The sequence below is a fragment of the Myotis daubentonii genome, chromosome 3 (assembly GCF_963259705.1).
Source record: "Myotis daubentonii chromosome 3, mMyoDau2.1, whole genome shotgun sequence".
In the NCBI taxonomy this organism is placed as follows: domain Eukaryota; kingdom Metazoa; phylum Chordata; class Mammalia; order Chiroptera; family Vespertilionidae; genus Myotis; species Myotis daubentonii.
Genome location: NC_081842.1, coordinates 152,464,042 through 152,483,691, shown reverse-complemented (window position 1 = coordinate 152,483,691; position 19,650 = coordinate 152,464,042). Strand labels below are relative to the sequence as shown.

At 45.3% G+C, this 19,650-nt stretch overlaps 2 protein-coding genes across 3 annotated transcripts in view; both read right to left on the bottom strand.

Annotated features, from left to right (window-relative positions):
- LOC132230852 (guanylate-binding protein 1-like) overlaps positions 1-19,650 on the bottom strand; it is a 178,060-nt gene that overhangs the window by 80,052 nt on the left and 78,358 nt on the right. The window lies entirely within an intron of this gene.
- On the bottom strand, positions 11,509-13,116 carry LOC132230837 (heterogeneous nuclear ribonucleoproteins A2/B1-like). 2 transcript variants are annotated; one of them, XM_059688914.1, is made up of 2 exons: positions 12,345-13,116; positions 11,509-12,224 (listed from the first exon to the last, which is right to left on the bottom strand). In XM_059688914.1, the coding sequence occupies exons 1-2, from the start codon at positions 13,063-13,065 to the stop codon at positions 12,040-12,042; spliced, it is 906 nt and encodes a 301-aa protein (XP_059544897.1). In that variant the 5' UTR covers positions 13,066-13,116; the 3' UTR covers positions 11,509-12,039. The 2 variants fall into 2 exon arrangements, with proteins under 2 accessions (XP_059544897.1, XP_059544896.1); XM_059688913.1 differs by having other exon boundaries at positions 11,509-13,116.

The following is a 19,650-nucleotide window of genomic DNA, read 5'->3' as shown; positions in this document are numbered from 1 at the left end:
TCCAGCCAGGTGTGACTCTGTTTACCCCCCCTTTGTGCTTATGAACTTTCCATGAACTTCTAAGGTAACACTGTTGTGCTATAAAGGATCATACTGAACCCTTGATCTCTGCCACATGCTCCGAATCTCCCAGAGGGGGAGATAGGCGCTGTGGTCAGCTGGCCAGCTTAATAAAAGGCTCTTAAATTTAAATTCTGAGTCAGTGGTCTATCTCGTTGAGCCAACCCATAACATTTGGAGGCCCGCAGCGAGATACCCGGCAGGGAGGAGAGGGACCCCTTGTTTAGGGCTGGAGGCTCTCCCCTGACGGGGAGGAGAGGGACCCCCTATTCAAGGCAGGAGGCTCTCCCCCGGCAGGGGTGAGAGGGACCCCTTGTTTAGGGCAGGAGGCTCTCCCCCGGCAGCGGTGAGAGGGACCCCTTGTTTAGGGCAGGAGGCTCTCCCCCGGCAGGGATGAGAGGGACCCCCTATTCGAGGCAGGAGGCTCTCCCCCACTTGTCGCCGGGCACTCAGCGAGATACCCCACACCTGTGGAGAACGACTACCAAGGAGGCCTCCAGTCCACCCAAAACTTTCAATTCGGAAACCAAGCCACCTGGACTCTCGAGAGAGGTAAGGACCGGTCGTTAAACAGGAATTGGGACGTCCCACGGAAGGACCTATACGGAGGGCTGGACGCAGCGGTACTCCTGGTCCTGACCCGCGGCCACGACGGTGGCCGGGGTCCCTGGTTCGTGCGGCTGTAGGCTGCACTGGGTTTGTCTGTCTGGTATTTGTCTTGGTGTTTATTGTCAAAAAGTTGTCTGCTTCTGTGTACACCCTGCTGCAATGTTTTTTGAAAATTTTCAGGACTTCAAGGAGCGAGCTGCAGGTTCCGGGCAACCTTGGGTTGCATTTGGCTGATTTATTTTGTCTTTGTTCTTTGTTGTCTTTGTCTTTGTCAAATGGGATAGGGTCAGTCATCTTTGTCGACCCCCTATCAGTCAGGCCCACTCCGGGTGAGTGGAAGGGGAGCTTGATCACCTCCCGGGAAGCTATAGAGTTCCCTCAGGAATTGGGAAATTGTTAGAAATTGGGTGGATTGTTTAAACTCTGAGTGAATGTCTGGTGAAAGTGTGTGAGTGTGGAGGGAGGGGGCCTGCCCCCTCCTCTCCTTTGTGTGGCTCCACGACTTCGGTTACGGAGTCCGAGTGGGCCCCAACCTGCGGTTCCGAGATTCGTCATATGGCATAACGGTGACTCACCCCCATGTGGAGGTGACCAGGCCCGGGGTTTATACGGGTGCACCTTAGCTACGACGAATCTAAGCTCCCAAGGGACGTGGCCAGGCGGGCATCTGCGTGAGGATCTGTGAAAACAGGTCACCCCCTCCCTTGTCTGTCTCTCACCACCGATCATCATGGGGTCGGGGAAAAGTTTGTTTGTTTGGGACTAGCCAAATTGCTACAGAGAAGGAGGACTAGATACAGCTCCAGCCTGGGCTAGTCTATTAAGAAAGTGTAAATCATTACTGGTCTGTGTAAAGTAAAAGCTACTTTGATTTATTCTGCATTCTGTTGATACGCTTGGCTGAACGTTTGGGCTGGCCCCTTAACAGTTTGCAAATAGTCTCTCGGCAGCTGCGAGAATTATTTTTCTCAGAGTCTTTTGCTCACTGTTAAAGGGAATCAGCCTACTTAGTTAATAAAGATTTCTGTCTATCAGTTGCTCTTACCTAGGCTGTAATTTACTATATTAAACTGAAGTTCTGGGGTAGATTTAAAAGTTATAATGTTAATGCTTTTGATTTACAATGATTCTGTGAATAGGAGTGGCCCACTTTCCAGGAGGGGTGGCCAGATGCAGGGTCTTTTGATCTGACCGCTGCCTACTGGGTCCATTATGTCATATACAGCCTCCCAGGGCATCCTGATCAAATTCCTTATATTCAGGTTTGGATTGACATATTGTCCAAGAAACCCCGGTAGATGAGGGCATGCCTCCCGAGGGGAAAATTGGGACAGAGACAGACAATTCTTTTGGCCGGGCCCCAGAAGGGAAAGGCTCCCCGGTCCTTCAGGGAGAGCAGGAAGAACCCATTAGCCGGCTGCCCCCTATGGTCCCCAGGCGCCAGATCTGGGTGAGCCCTGGACTCAGGCCTAGGCCATACCACCAGCTCTTGACAGAGAGAGGGGAGAACCTGCAGGACCTTGCGACATCCGCCAGTCCTGCAGTTCCTATGTTGCCACTATGGCAGGCCGGCCCTCTAGATCTGGGGCTAGACAGGCAGCCCTCTGGGGAAGCAAGGCAGACCGAGGCGCTATTCCCAGCTCCAGACCAGATTGGGAGTAAATGATCAAAGAAGGGGGGCTGGATGCCTGAGCTGCCTGCAGTGGCCCTAAAAAAAGAGAAGCAGCAGCAGCAGCAGCAAGAAAGTACCTGTTGCTGCTGGAAGAGGAGGGGCTGATATCCCCTTCCAGTACACTCCCTTCAAAGAGGCCTGGTCGCTGCTCTGCCATAAAGGGGACTGGTGGGAAGACAAGGAAAGCAGGGCCCTGTAACTAATAAACAGAGGTAAGTAAAGGGCACTCTCCCTAGACCTGGGAGCCATCAGGACTTTGAAATTCTCCAAGAGAGGAGGAGTCTGACTCAGAGACTGGCCGAAACCTCGTTGGGTTAGGAGGACCGGAGGCTGCATATTGAACTTATAGACTGCAGTTTGCTAGGCAGAGGTCCGAGCCCAGTTATATAGGGGTTAAGCTACCTATGTACAGCAAAACAACTTTCTCCTGTGCCAGAATACATTTTAAGGAAATTGGACAAACTGTATTTGTGGCTAGAACGAAGAACTGGCCTATGTGTAAACTGTCCTGGAAGAAGGCTATGTGGGGTGAACCCAAAAAGTAAAGGGTGTCTAGCTGCTGAGAGGGCAGTTGCCCAGGTGGGCAAAGAAGAATACCCATTAAATTTTGGTCTCTATTGAGAGACAGTTAACAGTTAGCAACCTGTATACTGTCTTACAGGCCTGTGCGACCATGCCCATGTCAGGGGTGGCACAAAACCTCAACTGTAGGAAACTGGGGAAGACCTGTCTAGAACAGAGGGGGTTAATAAAGGGGTGAATACTAGCCCTCTGTTACAGGAATTACAGACCCTGTAAGATCCTATGACATATAAGAACTCCTATAGTGAGAGGGGAAAGGAGGCTCTCGATCGGTATCGCCAGACTCTATTGGGGGCATCCGAGCTGCTGCTTGGAGACCCACAAACCTCTCTAAGGTGACATAGACAGTCCAGGGGCCTAACCCTGAGGCCCGGAAAGTCGGAGGGCTGTCAATGTTGCATTTGTTTCCCAGTCGGCCCCAAATATTAGGAAAAAAATGACAGAAGTTAAAAGGCTTTGAGGGGAAATCAATCTCTAAGTTGGTTGAGGTGGCCCAGAAGGTTTTTGACAATCAGGAGGACCCGATGGCAGATTTAAAAACCCGGATGGCCAAGGTCCTCCTGGCCCTGAGCGAGGAAGGAGGCCCAAGGGGCTGGAGAGACAATAAGGGCAAAGAAAAGCCTCACGGAAGAAAAGGAGTCCAACCCAGGCTTAAGAAAAAATCAATGTGCATTTTGCAGAAAGGAAGGACATTGGAAAAGGGAGTGCCCTGAACGTGCAGGGGAACCGACTCCCTCCCATGCTGGTGGAGGAGGTGGATTGGAGTTGTCGGGGCTCAGCTGGCCCCCAGGAGCCCAGAATGACCCTGACAGTGGGGGGCCAAAAGGTGGACTTCCTTATGGAACTCATAGCACTCACTCAGGCCCTCTGGTGGGGAAAGGAAAAAAAAAAAAGTAAACATTTTAGCTTCCTGAAAACAGCTGCCTTGAACCCGGCCACACTCCTCCCTGAGGAGAAGGCAGAGGCCCCTTTGCATGACTGCGAGGAGACACTGACTACCCTCACTTCCCTCCATGAGGACCTTGTGGACCAGCCCCTGCAGAATCCGGATGAGACCCTCTACACGGACGGGAGCAGCTTCGTAGAGGAAGGTACCCGGTATGCGGGGCGGCAGTAGTGACATGAGGAAGAGCCAGGGGAGATCTAAGAAGCCCTGGTGAGCGCCTCGGCACTCGTCCTGCCAGACCTACGCAGGGACTGCAAGGATATTTCTCCTCACACTGCCCTTACAGGAGGCCAAGGAAGTGGCTAAAAGACCAGTAGGGCCCCTAGAAGTTCTTGTAGCCCTGCCAGCAGGAAGGCTCCCAGAGAAGCCTACTTATGTGATGGGGGAGCAGAGGCTAGCTGTGAAACTAGGGGCCCAGGAAGGAAAGGCTGGATGGCTAATTCTGCCAGATGGGAGGCCTATAGTGCCAGAAGCCCTGGGGCGGATCATCGCTTCCCAGACCCACCAGAGGACACACCTGGGGAGAACAAAGCTATCAGAACTACTGGGAAGAAAATTTTACATCCCAGAACTATCTCAAGAGTTGGCTAGTAGGTGTCAAGTGTGTGCCCAGGTAAACCAAGGGCCCCCTGTTGTAGCTGCGCCGGGACAGCGATTCTGAGGTCAGAACCCCGGAGGACACTGGGAAGTGGACTTCACCGAGATACCAGGAGGACGAGGAGGGTATAAATACTTGCTGGTTTTCATTGATACCTTCTCTGGCTGGCCTGAGGCATACCCAACCAAGGCAGAGACAGCACAGGTAGTAGTTAGAAAACTCCTCACTGAAATTGTCCCCCGGTTTGGCTTACCACTATATATGGGGTCCGACGATGGCCCGGCGTTTATCGCCAAAGTTACAATCCATAGTTAAGGCCCTGAGAGTTACTTGGAAATTGCATTGTGTTTATAGACCACAGAGTTCTGGACAGGTAGAGAAAATAAATCGGATCTTAAAGAAAACATTAACTAAGTTAAAATTAGAGACTGGCGAAAACTGGGTAAGTCTCCTTCCTTTTGCCCTCCTCAGAGCTAGGTGTATTCCGTATATAAAAGGACTCACCCCTTTTGAAATTATGTTTGGCAGGCCACCACTCTTCTTCCCCGCCTAAGGGAGGAAGAAATTGCCCGGCTGTCTACCCGAAATTTGCTTAAGTCCTTACAGGCTTTGCAGAGCAGCGCCACGTCAGCACAACGGGTGGGAAGAGACTTACGGGAGGAGGACGTGCTGAGATCCAGTCCAACACAGCCTGCCTTCTCTCCGGGTGATCTCGTCTGGGTGAAGCGCCACGACCCTAGCAATCTGGAACCTAGATGGGATGGACCCTACTAGATGGTGGTGCTGAGCACTCCAACCGCCATCAAAGTCACAGGAAAGAGGCACTGTAACTCCGTCCTCCTCATGCCTCTCGCCTGGTGAACTGACCAATGGGAAGGAGAACTCTATGTCAGCGGCCGAGACCCTGGCCAATTCTTCACCATCAAATGCCAGACTCTTCCCTGGTGGCTCGACCCCTACATTGCCAAATGCCTCCTCAATTTCATATTGTAGAGGAGGGCACTGAATCAAAGATTTGATTCGGGCATAAGACCAGTAGGGAATGTGCTAGGGTGAGGAACTGTGGCATGGAAGGGTTACAGAATGTTACAGAATGTGCTGGGAGGGGGGACTGACGTATAGAGGATTGTGTCAGGGTTAGGAACCATGGAAGAAAAATTGCTAAATTGTCTTAGAAAAACAATGTGTTATGATACGCTCCAGCCAGGTGTGACTCTGTTTACCCCCCCTTTGTGCTTATGAACTTTCCATGAACTTCTAAGGTAACACTGTTGTGCTATAAAGGATCATACTGAACCCTTGATCTCTGCCACATGCTCCGAATCTCCCAGAGGGGGAGATAGGCGCTGTGGTCAGCTGGCCAGCTTAATAAAAGGCTCTTAAATTTAAATTCTGAGTCAGTGGTCTATCTCGTTGAGCCAACCCATAACAACATAGAGAAATTTTTTTTATATTTGCAACCATAGTAAAACAAAGACTTATATTTTTGATATTTATTTTATATATTTAAATGCCATTTAACAAAGAAAAATCAACCAAAAAAATGAGTTTGCGTGTCACCTCTGACACACGTGTCATAGGTTCACCATCACTGCACTATAGTAAAGAAGATTGGGATCTTAAGCCAGCCAAAGGAACACTTCACTTTTTCATTTTTATTTTATTTTATTTTTTTATTACTTTGTTACCTTTTTTTGTTCCTGTTTTTGTTTGTTGCTTTATTTTCTATTTCTTTTCACATTATATTTCCACCACTCTATTTTATTTTATTTTTATTTGCTATTTTTATATTTTTTGAAATCAAATTTTTTATAAATTTATTATTATTTTTTCTTGTTCTCTTTCTTCTTATACATCCATCCCCTTTCTACTTCCTCTATACTGAACTGAGATCCTCCCCATATTCATCCAACTTTTAACTTTATCTTCTACATATAAGCTCAGCATCTACAGATTCTGCCCCATCCTCTTTGCTGGGGGTTTGGTGTTTGTATTTTTTTATTTTTTACTTTTATTTTTATTATTACTATTATTTTTTGTTTGTTTGTTTTGTTTGTTTGTTTATGTATTGGTTCTGTGGTGTTTTCTTCATATATGTATAATCTCCTTTTCTTCCTTCTTTTCTCTCCTATCTTTTTCACTCCCTTCCATATCATTTATGCTCTCTTTTCTCGCCCCTAATTCTCTTTTCTCAGGTGGTCACTTACAGTAGGGTTATTATTGTCATGAGTGCATTCGTGTTTTGGTCCCTTTGTGTTGTGTCTTGTCGAGGTGAATTTCATCCTGTCTGGCCAGGTGCTAAAAGTGAGCCTCATAACCAGACACCTAGAGAGGAAACTCCATCCACAAATGGGTCAATAACACCCCAGACCCAACTACAGAGGCAGGAAGAAGGCAGCAGTGAGGGAGAGAACGTGAGTCAGTGAGGGACCAAAAGAGGAGTGTGTGGTCATGTGGGATGTGTGTGTATGTATGTGAGTGAGGCACAGATAGATTTCACAGGGCCTTCGGGGTCAGGATAAACAGGCTCGCCTAACTAGGCAGCCTCTGCTACCCTGTAAGCAGTTCCAGGAGGCCGGCTCATCCTCAGAAGCTTAGTGTTTTTAAGGAGAAAGCTGCTGTAACTGGGAGCCAGGCCTCACCCCCACCCAGGGTGCTCTCATATAACACCTGGGACTCTAAAGACACCCCTGCCAGGGACCTGCTACCTCAGCTGGGGTCTCACGGTCAACGAATCTTCAGCCACCCGGGCCCAGGCTCCTGTGAGTTCTGAAGCGTGCTCCCCCCTGACTGGCCCAATGCCTTAGCCTGGGGCACTGCAACCACACAAGCAGCAGACACATGAGCAGCCCACTCCAATCCTAGGAGCAGCAGCCCCATGAGCAGCCTGCCCCAGTCCAAGGAGCAGCAGCTGTTAGCTGTGTGATCAGCCTGCTCCCTCATCCGAGGAGCAGCAACCACATGAGCAGCCTGCCCCGTCTGAGGAGCGGCAGCCCCACCCAGCCCATCCCCATCCGAGGAGCAGCAGCGGTGTGAGCAGCCCATACCCATACAAGGAACAGCATTGCCACGAGCAGCCCGCTCCCATTCAAGGAGCAATAGCCACCTGAGCAGCCTCCCCCAGTCCGAGGAGCAGCAGACACATGCAGCCTACACCTGTCCGTCAAGCAGCAGGTGGGTAAGTGGCCTGCCCCTATCCGAGGAGCAGCAGACACATGTGCAGCTCACTCCCGCCTGAAGAGAAGCAGCCACACAAGCAGCCCATCCTCCGTCCGAGAAGCAACAGCCACACGAGCAGACAGCTCCCATATGAGGTGCAGCAGCTGCACATGCAGCTCAATCTGGCCCAAGGAGCAGCCGCCGCCTGAGCAGCGTGCCCCCATCCGAGGAGTAGCAGCCGCTTGAACAGATCTGAGGAGCGGCAGCCCTGCACAGCCCACACTGGTCCAAGGAGCTGCAGCCAAACGCAGTCTACACCTGTCCAACGAGCAGCAGCTGGGTGAGCATCCCTCCCCCACCCGAGGGGCAGCAGCCACACAAGCAGCCCGCCCCCATCTGAGGAGCAACAGCTGCACAAGCAGCCCGCACCCTTAAGAGGAGCAGTAGCCCTGTAAGCAACCTGCCCCTGTCCAAAGTGCGGCAGCTTCACAAGCAGCCTGCCCCATCTGAGGAATAGCAGCAGCATGCAGCCAGCCCCGATCTAAGGAGCAGCAGCCACGTGAGCAGTCTGTGCCCATCCGGGGAGAAAAAGCCCGTTCCTGTCCAAGTAGCAGCAACCACACTCAGCCCACCTGACCTGAAGTGCAGCAGCATCGTGATCAGCCCACCCCTGTCCAAGGAACAGCAGCTGTGTGAGCAGCCTCATCTGCCAACCAGAGGAGACACCACTGCTGTGAATAGCACCCACCAGAGGAGCCGCTGCCAACTGAGAAGCCGCCACTACTGCAACCATTTCAGCAACTGCAGCCCAAGGAACCACTGCCACCCAAGGAGCAGCCCCTGCACGACTCGACATCTATATCAGTGGTTGAGACCAAAAATGGGTAGACAAAGAAAACCCCAAAGGAAAGAAAACGAGGAATTGCCAGAAAAGTTGTTAAGTGAAACAGGGGCATGCAATATGTCAGAAAAAAGAATTCAGAATAAGGGTCCTAGAGTGCATAAACTGGTTGGAGGAAAAAATCAACAATGTATGTACGAATCAAGAAGAAATGGATGAAAAAATCAATAACTTATGTAGAAATCAAGAAGAAATAAAGAGTGATATAGCTGCAATAAAAAACACCATGGAAAGTTTCAAAAGTAGGATAGGAGAAGTGGAGGACCAAATTAGCGAAATAGAAGACAGGGAAGCAAAACACACCCTAACTGAACTGCAATTAGAGAAAAAAATTAAAAGAAAGGAGGAGAGCCTAATGGAGCTATGGGGCAAGATGAAACAAAGCAACATATGAATAATAGGGGTGCCGGAACAACAGGAAGAGGAACAAGGATTAGAAAATCTATTTGAAGAAACAATGTCAGAAAACTTCCCTGAGGTGGGGAAGAAAAAAGTCACACAAGCACAGAGAGTCCAAAGCAAGATGAATCCGAAAAGACCCACACCAAGACACATCATAATTACCATGGCAAATGTTCAGGACAAAAAGAGAATCTTAAAGGCTACAAGAAAGAGACAGAAAGTTACATACAAGGGATCTACCATTAGATTATCAAATGACTTCTCAAAAGAAATACATCAGGCCAGAAAAGAATGGATGGAAATTTACAAAGTGATGCAAAGCAAAGGACTGAATCCAAGAAAACTCTATCAAGCAAGGCTATCATTCAAAACTGAAGGGGAAATAAGAAGCTTCACAGACAAAAAAAAGCTAAAGGAGTTTATCACTACCAAGCCAACAATGCAAGAAATGCTAAAGGGAATGCTGTAAAAAGAAGAAATAAAAAGCTAAGAAAGAAAACAGGCACAAAAATAAAAATGGCTATAAGCAAGTACCTTTCAATAATAACTTTAAATGTAAATGGATTAAATGCTCCAATCAAAAGACATCGAGTGGCTGAATGGATTAAAAAACATGACCCAGCCGAAACCGGTTTGGCTCAGTGGATAGAGCGTTGGCCTGCGGACTGAAAGGTCCCAGGTTCGATTCCGGTCAAGGGCATGTACCTGGGTTGTGGGCACATCCCCAGTAGGAGATGTGCAGGAGGCAGCTAATCGATGTTTCTCTCTCATCGATGTTTCTAACTCTCTATCTCTCTCCCTTCCTCTCTGTAAAAAATCAATAAAATATGTATTAAAAAAAAAAAAACATGACCCATACATTTGCTGTCTACAGGAGACCCATTTCAGAAGAAGGGACTCACACAGACTGAAAGTGAAGGGATGGAAAAATATCTTTCAGGCAAATGGAAAGAAAAAAAAAGCTGGGGTGGCAATACTTATATCAGACAAAATAGACATCAAAGTAAAGGCCATAACAAGAGATAAGGAAGGCCACTTCATAATACTAAAGGGATCGATACAACAAGAGGATATAACCCTGAAAAACACATATGAACCCAATGCAGGAGCACCCAAATATATAAAAATACTCCTGGAAGATATCAAGGGAGAGATCGACAACAATACAATCATAGTAGGGGACTTTAATACACCACTGACATCACTGGATAAATACTCTAGAAAAAAAATCAGCAAAGAAACAGCAATCCTAAATGACTCACTAGATCAGATGGACCTAATTGACATCTTCAGAACATTTCACCCCAAAGCCACAAAATATACGTTCTTCTCAAGTGCTCATGGGACATATTCAAAAATAGACCACATATTGGGTCACAAGCAAAGTCTCCCCAAATTCAAGAAGATTGAAATCATAGCAAGCATCTCTCAGACCACAATGGCAGGATATTAGAAATAAACTACAATAAAAACCATCTAAGAAACTCAAACAGTTGGAAGCTGAATAGCATGCTACTAAATAATGATTGGGTTACCAATGAGATCAAAGAAGAAATTAAAACACCCTGGAAACTAATGAGAATAAAAGCACAGCAATCCAAAACCTTTGGGACACAATGAAAGCAGTCCTGAGAGGGAAGTTTATAGCTGTACAGGCCTACCTCATAAAACAAGGAAAAAATGATAGTAAATCATCTAACTCTACAACTCAAAGAATTAGAAAGAGAGCAACAAGAAAAGCCCAGAGTGACCAGAAGGAAGGAGATAATAAAGATTAGAGCAGAAGTAAATCACAGAGAGACCAAAAAAACAATATAAAGATCAATGAAACCAAGAGCTGGTTCTCTGAAAGGATAAACAAGATGGATGAGCCTCTAGCCAGGCTCACCAAGAAGGAAAGAGAGAGGACGCAAATAAACAAAATCAGAAATGAAAGAGGCAAAATAACAACAGACTCCACAGAAATTCAAAGAATTGTTAAAAAAATACTATGAAAAACTCTACTCCAACAAACTAGACAACCTGGAGGAAATGGACATATTCCTAGAAAAATACAACCTTCCAAAACTCAATCTGGAAGATTCTAAAAATCTCAACAGGCCAATAACTATGGAGGAAATTGAAGCAGTCATCGAAAAGCTCCCAGCAAACAAAAACCCGGGGCCCGACGGGTTCACAGGGGATTTTTACCAAACATTCAAGGAAGAACTAAAACCTATCCTCCTCAAACTATTCCAAAAAATTCAAGAGGAAGGAACACTTCCCAGCTCATTCTATGAAGCCAGCATCACCCTAATACCAAAACCAGAAAAAGACAGCACAATGACAGAGAAATATAGGCCAATATCCCTCATGAACATAGAAGCCAAAATACTCAACAAAATTCTAGCAAATTGGATCCAGCAATACATCAGAAACATCATACACCATGACCAAGTAGAATTTATCCTGGGGATGCAAGGATGGTACAATATCAGCAAATCAATAAACGTGATACATTACATAAACAAATTGAGAGATAAAAATCACATAGTCATATCAATTGACTCAGAAAAAGCATTTGACAAAATCCAACACCCTTTCTTTTTTTTTCCTTTAGAATTATTTTATTAAATCATAAATGTACAACGGCTTCTTAACTCTACACACGCACTTAAATTTTTTTAAAGGAAAAACGTTATGTCTTATTACACCATGATCCTGGCTAATAGCTTTTCAAAACTTTGAGAAAAATCTTAAAAAAGGTTTCACATGTCACCTGAAACTTACAAATTTAACATTATCAAAGAAGGAATGCTTCTACACTCTTACAAAGACCACTAGAAATAAACAACAATTAAAAAGCTAAGAAACTGTCTCAAAGGCATTTTTTTTTTTTTTTACAATCCTTCCTCCACAGTAAGGTAATGTTATTAAATAATCCAATCCATTCACAAAATGGCCCTCTGCATCTGCTCTGGTGTCTTCTGCCATATCACTGCATACTTATGCATGACTGAGATAAGAGTTTCCTTAACATTGTTATTCGATAACCTGAAGCTGTTCTGTTACCTCTGGGCTCTCATCCTCTCCTATTTATACAGTGAAGCCCATGGCAAATAGGAAGAAGCTCAATATCGGCTTCTCCCTCCATAGCCCCCATTTCCTCCACTTCCTCCAGGACCGTAGTTTCCTCCACCATATGGTCTCCCCATGTTCCTGCTACCACCAAAATTTCCACTCTTCATTGGACCATAGTTAGATGTTTGCTGGTTATAATTTCCAAAATTATTGTAATTTCCACTTCCGTAATTTCCTCCTCCATAGTTGTCATAACCACCTCCGTAGCCCCCACCCTGGTTGCCATATCCAGGTCCTCCACCACCATATCCTCCTCCTCCTCTTCCATAACCAGGGCTACCTCCAAAATTGCCACCTCCAGGCCCTCCTCCATACCCATTATAGCCATCCCCAAATCCACGACCACTTCCATAGCCATCAGATCCTCCTCTAAAATTACTTCCTGGTCCTGGTCCAAAATTTCCACCACCACCTAGAGAGTCTCCAAAACCAAAGTTGCCTCCTCTTTCACTTCTAGAATTTTGAACTTCCTGCATTTCTTGTCTAGACAAAGCCTTTCTTACTTCTGCATTATGACCATTGATGGTATGGTATTTCTGCAACACAATCTTATCCACAGGATCATGGTCATCAAAAGTAACAAATCCAAAACCTCTCTTCTTTCCAGACTGCCTATCAGTAATTATCTCAATGGTATCAATTTTTCCATATTCTTCAAAGTAATCTCTAAGATGATGTTCCTCAGTATCTTCTTTAATCCCACCAACAAACAGCTTCTTCACAGTTATATGAGTCCCTGGCTTTCCAGATTCCTCTCTTGCAACAGCACGTTTTGGCTCAACCACTCTTCCATCAATTGAATGAGGTCTTGCAGCCATGGCTGCATCAACCTCAGCCATGGATGAAAAAGGTACAAAACCAAATCCTCTTGATCTTTTGCTTGCAGGATCTCTCATTACCACACAGTCTGTTAGTTTCCCCCATTGCTCATAGTAGTTCCTCAAACTTTCTTCTGTGGTTTCAAAGCTCAAGCCACCAATAAAGAGTTTACGGAACTGTTCCTTTTCTCTCTCCATCACGGACTCAGTTGCTTCAGCCTGATTTCCCGCATCCAAGGGAGATGAGAGAGATCTCCGTGGTGGCAGGCGAACCGGACTCGTCCTGGTGCTGTAGTGAGAACTGCCGCCGCTGGAGAAACAACAAGGCTAGAGGCACGTCTGCATGCTGAGCCGGCGCTGCTGCTAATCCCAACTCCCTTTCTCGATAAAAAGTCTCAGCAAGGTGGGAATAGAAGGATCATACCTCAACATAATAAAAGCCATATATGACAAACCCACAGCCAACATCATACTCAATGGGCAAAAACTAAAACCATTTCCCCTAAGAACAGGAACAAGACAGGGATGCCCCCTCTCAAGATTCCTGTTCAACATAGTACTGGAAGTACTAGCCATTGCGATCAGAGAAGAAAAAGAAATAAAAGGCATCCACATTGGAAAAGAAGAAGGAAAACTGTCTTTATTTGCAGATGACATGATACTGTACATATAAAACCCTAGAGACTCCATCAAAAAACTATTAGACTTAATAAATGAATTCGGCAATGTAGCAGAATACAAAATTAATGCCAAGAAATCTAAGGCATTTCTTTACACCAATAGTGAACTTTCAGAAAGAGAGACTAAAAAAGCAATCCCATTTACCATGGCACCAAAAATATTAAGATACCTAGGAATAAACTTAACTAAGGAGGTAAAAGGCTTATATGTGAAAAACTACAGGACACTGAAAAAAAAGATAGAGGAAGACATAAACAGATGGAAGAACATACCATGTTTATGGATTGGTAGATTCAACGTAATTAAAATGTCCATACTACCCAAAGCAATCTATAGATTCAATGCAATCTCCATTAAAATACCAATGGCATATTTCACAGATCTAGAATGAATGTTCCAAAAATTCATCTGGTATAAAAAAAGACCTCGAATAGGTGCAGTAATCCTGAGAAAGAAGAGCAAAGTAGGTGGGGTCTTAATACCAGATATCAAGCTATATAACAAAGCCACTGTTCTAAAGCCACTGTTCTTAAAACAGTTTGGTACTGGCACAAGAACAGCCATATAGATCAATGGAATAGAATAGAGAGCCCAGAAATTGACCTGAACCGCTATGCCCAATTCATATTCGACAAAGGAGGCAAGAGCATACAATGGAGTCAATACAGTCTCTTCAATAAATGGTGTTGGGAAAATTGGATGGATACATGCAAAAAGATGAAAGTAGACCACCAACTTACACCATACACAAAAATAAACTCAAACTGTATAAAAGACTTAAATGTAAGACGGGAAACCATAAAAATACTAGAGGAATCCATAGGAAGCGAAATTGTAAACATATGCCGAAGGAATTTCTTCTATGATACTGCTCTTAGGGCAATGGAAACTAAAGAGAAAATAAACAAATGGGACTACATCAAAATAAAAACCTTTTGCACAGCAAAGGAAACCATCAACAAAACAAGAAAGCTCACTGTATGGGAGAACATATTTGCCAATGTTATCACCGATAAGGGTTTAATCTTCAACATTTACAGGGAACTTATACAACTTAACAAAAGGAAGATAAACAATCCAATCAAAAACTGGGCAAAGGACCTAAATAGACACTTTTCAAAAGAGGACATACAGAAGGCTGAAAGAAATATGAAAACATGCTCAAAGTCACTAATTATAAGAGAGATGCAAATCAAAACGACAATGTGGTGTCATCTCACACCTGTCAGAATGGCTATCATCAACAAATCAACAAACAACCAGTGTTGGAGAGGATGTGGAGAAAAAGGAACCCTTCTGCACTGCTGGTGGGAATGCAGACTGGTGCAGCCACTGTGGAGAACATTATGGAGTTTCCTCAAAAAACTAAAAATGGAACTCCCATTTGACCCAGTGATCCCACTTCTAGGAATATATCCCAAGAAGCCAGAAACACCAGTCTGAAAGGATATATTCACCCCTATGTTCATAGCAGCACAATTCACCATAGCTAAGATTTGGAAACAGCTTAAGTGCCATAGCTAAGATTTGGAAGCAGCTTAAGGAATTTTAAGTGGGTTAAAAAACCGTGGTACATCTACAGAATGGAATGCTACGCTGTGCTAAAAAAGGAATTCTTGCCATTTTCAACAACATGGATGAAACTGGAGAGCATTATGCTAAGTGAAATAAGCCAGTCAGAGAAAGATAAATATTCATTTGTGGAATATAGAGAACAACATAGACTGATGAACAGGGACAGATCCAGAGATGGGGAAACAGCGTTCAGACTGTCAATTCCTGGAGGGAAAGTAGGGGAGGGTGGGGGTTAGGGGAAGAGATCAATCAAAGGACTTGTATGCATACATATAAGCCAAACCAATGGACACAGACAACAGTGGGATGAGAGCATGGGTGGGGGGGGGGTTGGAGGTTGGGGGCTAATGGGGGAATGAGGAGACATTTGTAATACCTTAACCAATAAAGAAATTGAAGATAAAAACTAAAAATACCTTATGAAAAAAACCAACACAAAAGTTATTTATCGGGAAACATTTTTTGTTACATATTGTGTATTGTCATTTATTGTTCATTCATCTTTTTAGGAAAGTATTTGGTAATCAATGATGATATATAAAGTCTGTCATATATTAATGTTCCAATGTGCACAGATGAGTTATTAGATTAAAGTATAACAGATAGGAAAGGAGGCTTGAAATAAGAAATTTTACTAGTTTTCTTGATGTGGACAGAAATCAAGGGCAATTGATAAAGATGCAGTGTCCACTAAAACTGTTTTATCCTGTAGAGCAAATAAGGAGACAAAGCTCAGGAGAATAGCAGTATGGAGCTGGAGAAAATTATTTTATCCAGGAAGTAGTTAAATTTAAAATAATGCAGGAAAAATACTGTGCTGTGTATGTTTGCATGCTGACTCTAGTTGCTGCCTCTGGGGTGGGGGGTGTGCATGAATAGGTATATGAAATGACCAAATATAGAATAACACCTTGCACTTGGTGATTTAGTACAGGGGGAATTATATTCTAAATTAATAACAAAGAGCTTGTTAATTGGCATAAGAGTCAGTTGAAATAATGAAGTCAGTGGGGCTTAGACTATGTGATGGGTTAGGAGAATTGATCTGTTCCTAATACCTTAGTATGAAGAAGACATACTTATGGCAGGCCCCATAGCTTGTGCCAGCTGTGCATGTTCCAGGGCTTTCATGTGTTGTCCTGCTTCTCTGTACTCCAGAGAGGACCTAACCCCTGATATAATAAGTTCAAGGCCAGAGAACCTGCCATGGATGCTCCTACATCCACCATGAGTGACCCTTTGTTTTACTGAAAGGAACATCCCCAGGCTGCAGACATTGTTTACATGATCTTGCTCTTTGTTATATCCAATCTTATCTAATAAAAGAGAAACATGCAAATTGACCATACCTTCATTACACTCACAAGCCACGCCCACCAGCCAAACAGAGCGACTATATGCAAATTAACCCTACCAAATGGTGGCCGGAAGCCACGGAGCTGGAGCAAGCAGGAGGCTTGGTTGCCCAGGCGATGGAGGAAGCAAAGCCTTCCCGCCTGCCTGGGCCGGCTGTAGGCTCTGCTCAAGGCAACAAAATTTCAATTATAGAAGATAAATAAATCCCAGATACCTGCTTCCAGCCAGCCTCCATTGGGAGCTTGGCCAGCTTGCAAACAGCCATTAGTCCCTCACCCAGACTGGTCAGGCACCCCAGTTGGGACCCCCACTCTGAAGGGGCTGTGGACAGCCTGCAAACAGCCATCAGCCCCTCACGCAGGCTGGCCAGGCACCCCAGCGGGGACCCCCACCCTGATCTGGGACACTCTTCAGGGAAAACCAGCCAGCCCCCACCCATGCACCAGGCCTCTATCCTATATAATAAAAGGGTAATATGCAAATTGACCCTAACAGCAGAACAACTGGGAATGACTGGTCACTATGACACACACTGACAACCAGGGGGCGGACGCTCAATGCAGGAGCTGCCCCCTGGTGATCAGTGCGCTCACACAGGGAGAGCTCTGCTCAGCCACAAGCCAGGCTGATGGCTGCCAGTACAGCAGTGGTGGCGAGAGCCACTCCCGCCTCCTCATCAGTGCTAAGGATGTCCAACTGCAACTTAGGCCTGCTCCCTGCTGGCAAGTGGACATCCCCTGAGGGTTCCTGGGCTGCCAGAGGGATGTCTGACTCCCAGCTTAGGCCCAATCCCCCAGGGAGCGGGCCTAAGCCAGCAGGTGGACATCCCCCGAGGAGTCCCAGACTGCAAGAGGGCACAGGCTGGGCTGAGGGCCCCCCCCCCCCCGCATCGAGTACACATATTTTTGTGCACTGGGCCTCTAGTCCTATATAATAAAAGCCTAATATGCAAATAGACCGAACGGTGGAATGACCAGTCGCTGTGACATGCCTCCTGGTGGTCAGTGCGCTCCCACAGGGGGAGTGCCACTCCATTGACTGTGATGAGTAGCACTCCCACAGTGGCCAATCCCCACAGGCAACGCCCCCACCAATGCATTAATCCTGTGCACTTGGCCTCTAGTATAGTCATAATTGGCAGCATTTACCCTGAGCCTGCAGAATGAAAAGGAAGGCATCTGGCACTGTTTTGTCAGTCCTACTGCTTTGTTAAGCTTTTTTTCTATATTGTAGGAGAAAAGTCTCCTCTATTCTTCTTATTATTTTTTGTATTTCTAAAGAGTTCCTGCATCTTATCCCCTCTGTACCACTGAAGAATTACCATAATAAATAAATGCTGTGAGGACTAGACAATAGCAGTAGGAGATGAGATCACTTGTGAGGCAGGCTACAGACACATCTGAGAAATTAGTGAAAGGAATGTAGAAATGTCCAAAGTGGCTCACTTCTCACAATGAAAAGCATGGTTGTGAACTGCCTTCCCCCCAAAATTGTTGAAAACATTCTTGTATAGATCTTTTGATTTCTGGTCAAGTGGGGGCTCCTCTTCCCTACTGGGTGCTCCTGGAGGTAGTGTTCTTAAGAAATCCAGAGAAAAAAAAATTTCTGAGACTTGCAAAGAACAATTGATTATTATTTGCATGGAATTAAATCCATGTGTTTCTAAAGTCCCATTTCCCTTAGTCCAGTCAGAAGTATACCTGGGGTTTCAGTACAGCATCAGGCTAGAAGCAAAGCCAGTGTCCAGAGTTTCTGCTCCATATTGGAGCAGGGCCTGGTATAGCATCAGGTTAGCTGCAGTCCTAGTCCACTGTGTGTGTGGGTTCACATGGCCGTGGGGCATGTGAGTAGATATCGGGAAGCCAAGCATAAGCCATGAGCCAAGTGTGCCAGGAGCAACCAAGAGAGAATGAGAGAGAGAGAACCCCTTTGTTTAGGGCAGTGGTTCTCAACCTTCCTAATGCAGAGACTCTTTAATACAGTTCCTCATGTTGTGACCTCCAACCATAAAATTATTTTCATTGCTACTTCATAACTGTAATTTTGCCACTGTTATGAATCGTAATGTAAATATCTGATGTGCAGGATGTATTTAGGCGACCCCTGTGAAAGGGTCATTTGAGCCCCAAAGGGGTCTCGACCCACAGGTTGAGAACCTCTGGTTTAGGGGGTTATATATCCCAAATCTTTGCACCCTTGCAACCATCACATCCATTCTGGCCAATGACTTTTGTTCCCAGGTGTGACTGACAGATAAGTACCTTTCCTATGTCATCCTAACTTCACTGGGCATGTGTCCATTTTCCCTTTGTTCAGTTGCCTTCCCTGAATGTTTTGCAGGGAACATACCTATAATATCTGCCCTTTCCTTTGCCCCTTTTCTATTATTAATAACTAGTTAATTACAATGGTATCATTTTGACCTTTTCAATAACTTAACACTTACTTATTAATTTTCAAGTATGGCAGAGGCCTTTCCCTGAAGCCTATTCTTAAGATTTGTGTAAACTTATTCCAAGGTATGCTTATTTTTGACTTAAGCTTAAAGATTTCTTCTTCTCTGCTTTTGCTGTCCTTCACCTCACTTCTGACCCTTCCTTTTTCTAAGTAGGATTATTTCATATCACAATTCTCATGTTAACTGTTTATAATTTGTATTGTTGGTCATGTGTGCTGGGGAGATTTGATCGGGAAGCAGAACTCATCACTGCCCCTCATCCTTTTACCCACCATCCAGATGTGCAGCATTCAGAGCATTCCTATGGTGACACCAATGTGTCTCGGGGCTGGATCCAGTGCAGGGCGTCTGATTCCAGTAGCTTAGAATGGGGAAAATGAAAGACTACTGAGCATGATCTCACGACCCTCAAGAAAGCAGAGCTGTGCTTGTAGATTCCACCCCTCTGCCAGCTGTGGGCATCATATTCAATGAGACATTGATCTTCATAGCACAAGCATAGTTTTGTTTCAACAGAAGCACCTTAAAGGCACACAAGAATTACAGTGCAAATGAGATTACAAAATACTGCCTCTTTGTTTACTATTTTAAATGCCATAATTGCACTTTGAGTCAAAGGTGGTGACCTCATTGCTGGGTAATCGTCATGGGAGAGAAGCTTGAAGAAACCAGAACCCAGAGAGAGCAGGGCAGCAGGTTCAGACAGGTGTTCA

What these genes read in the sequence shown, in the direction of transcription:
- LOC132230837 (XM_059688913.1), bottom strand. Translation starts at nt 13,065, where the DNA reads ATGGAGAGAGAAAAGGAACAGTTCCGTAAACTCTTTATTGGTGGCTTG.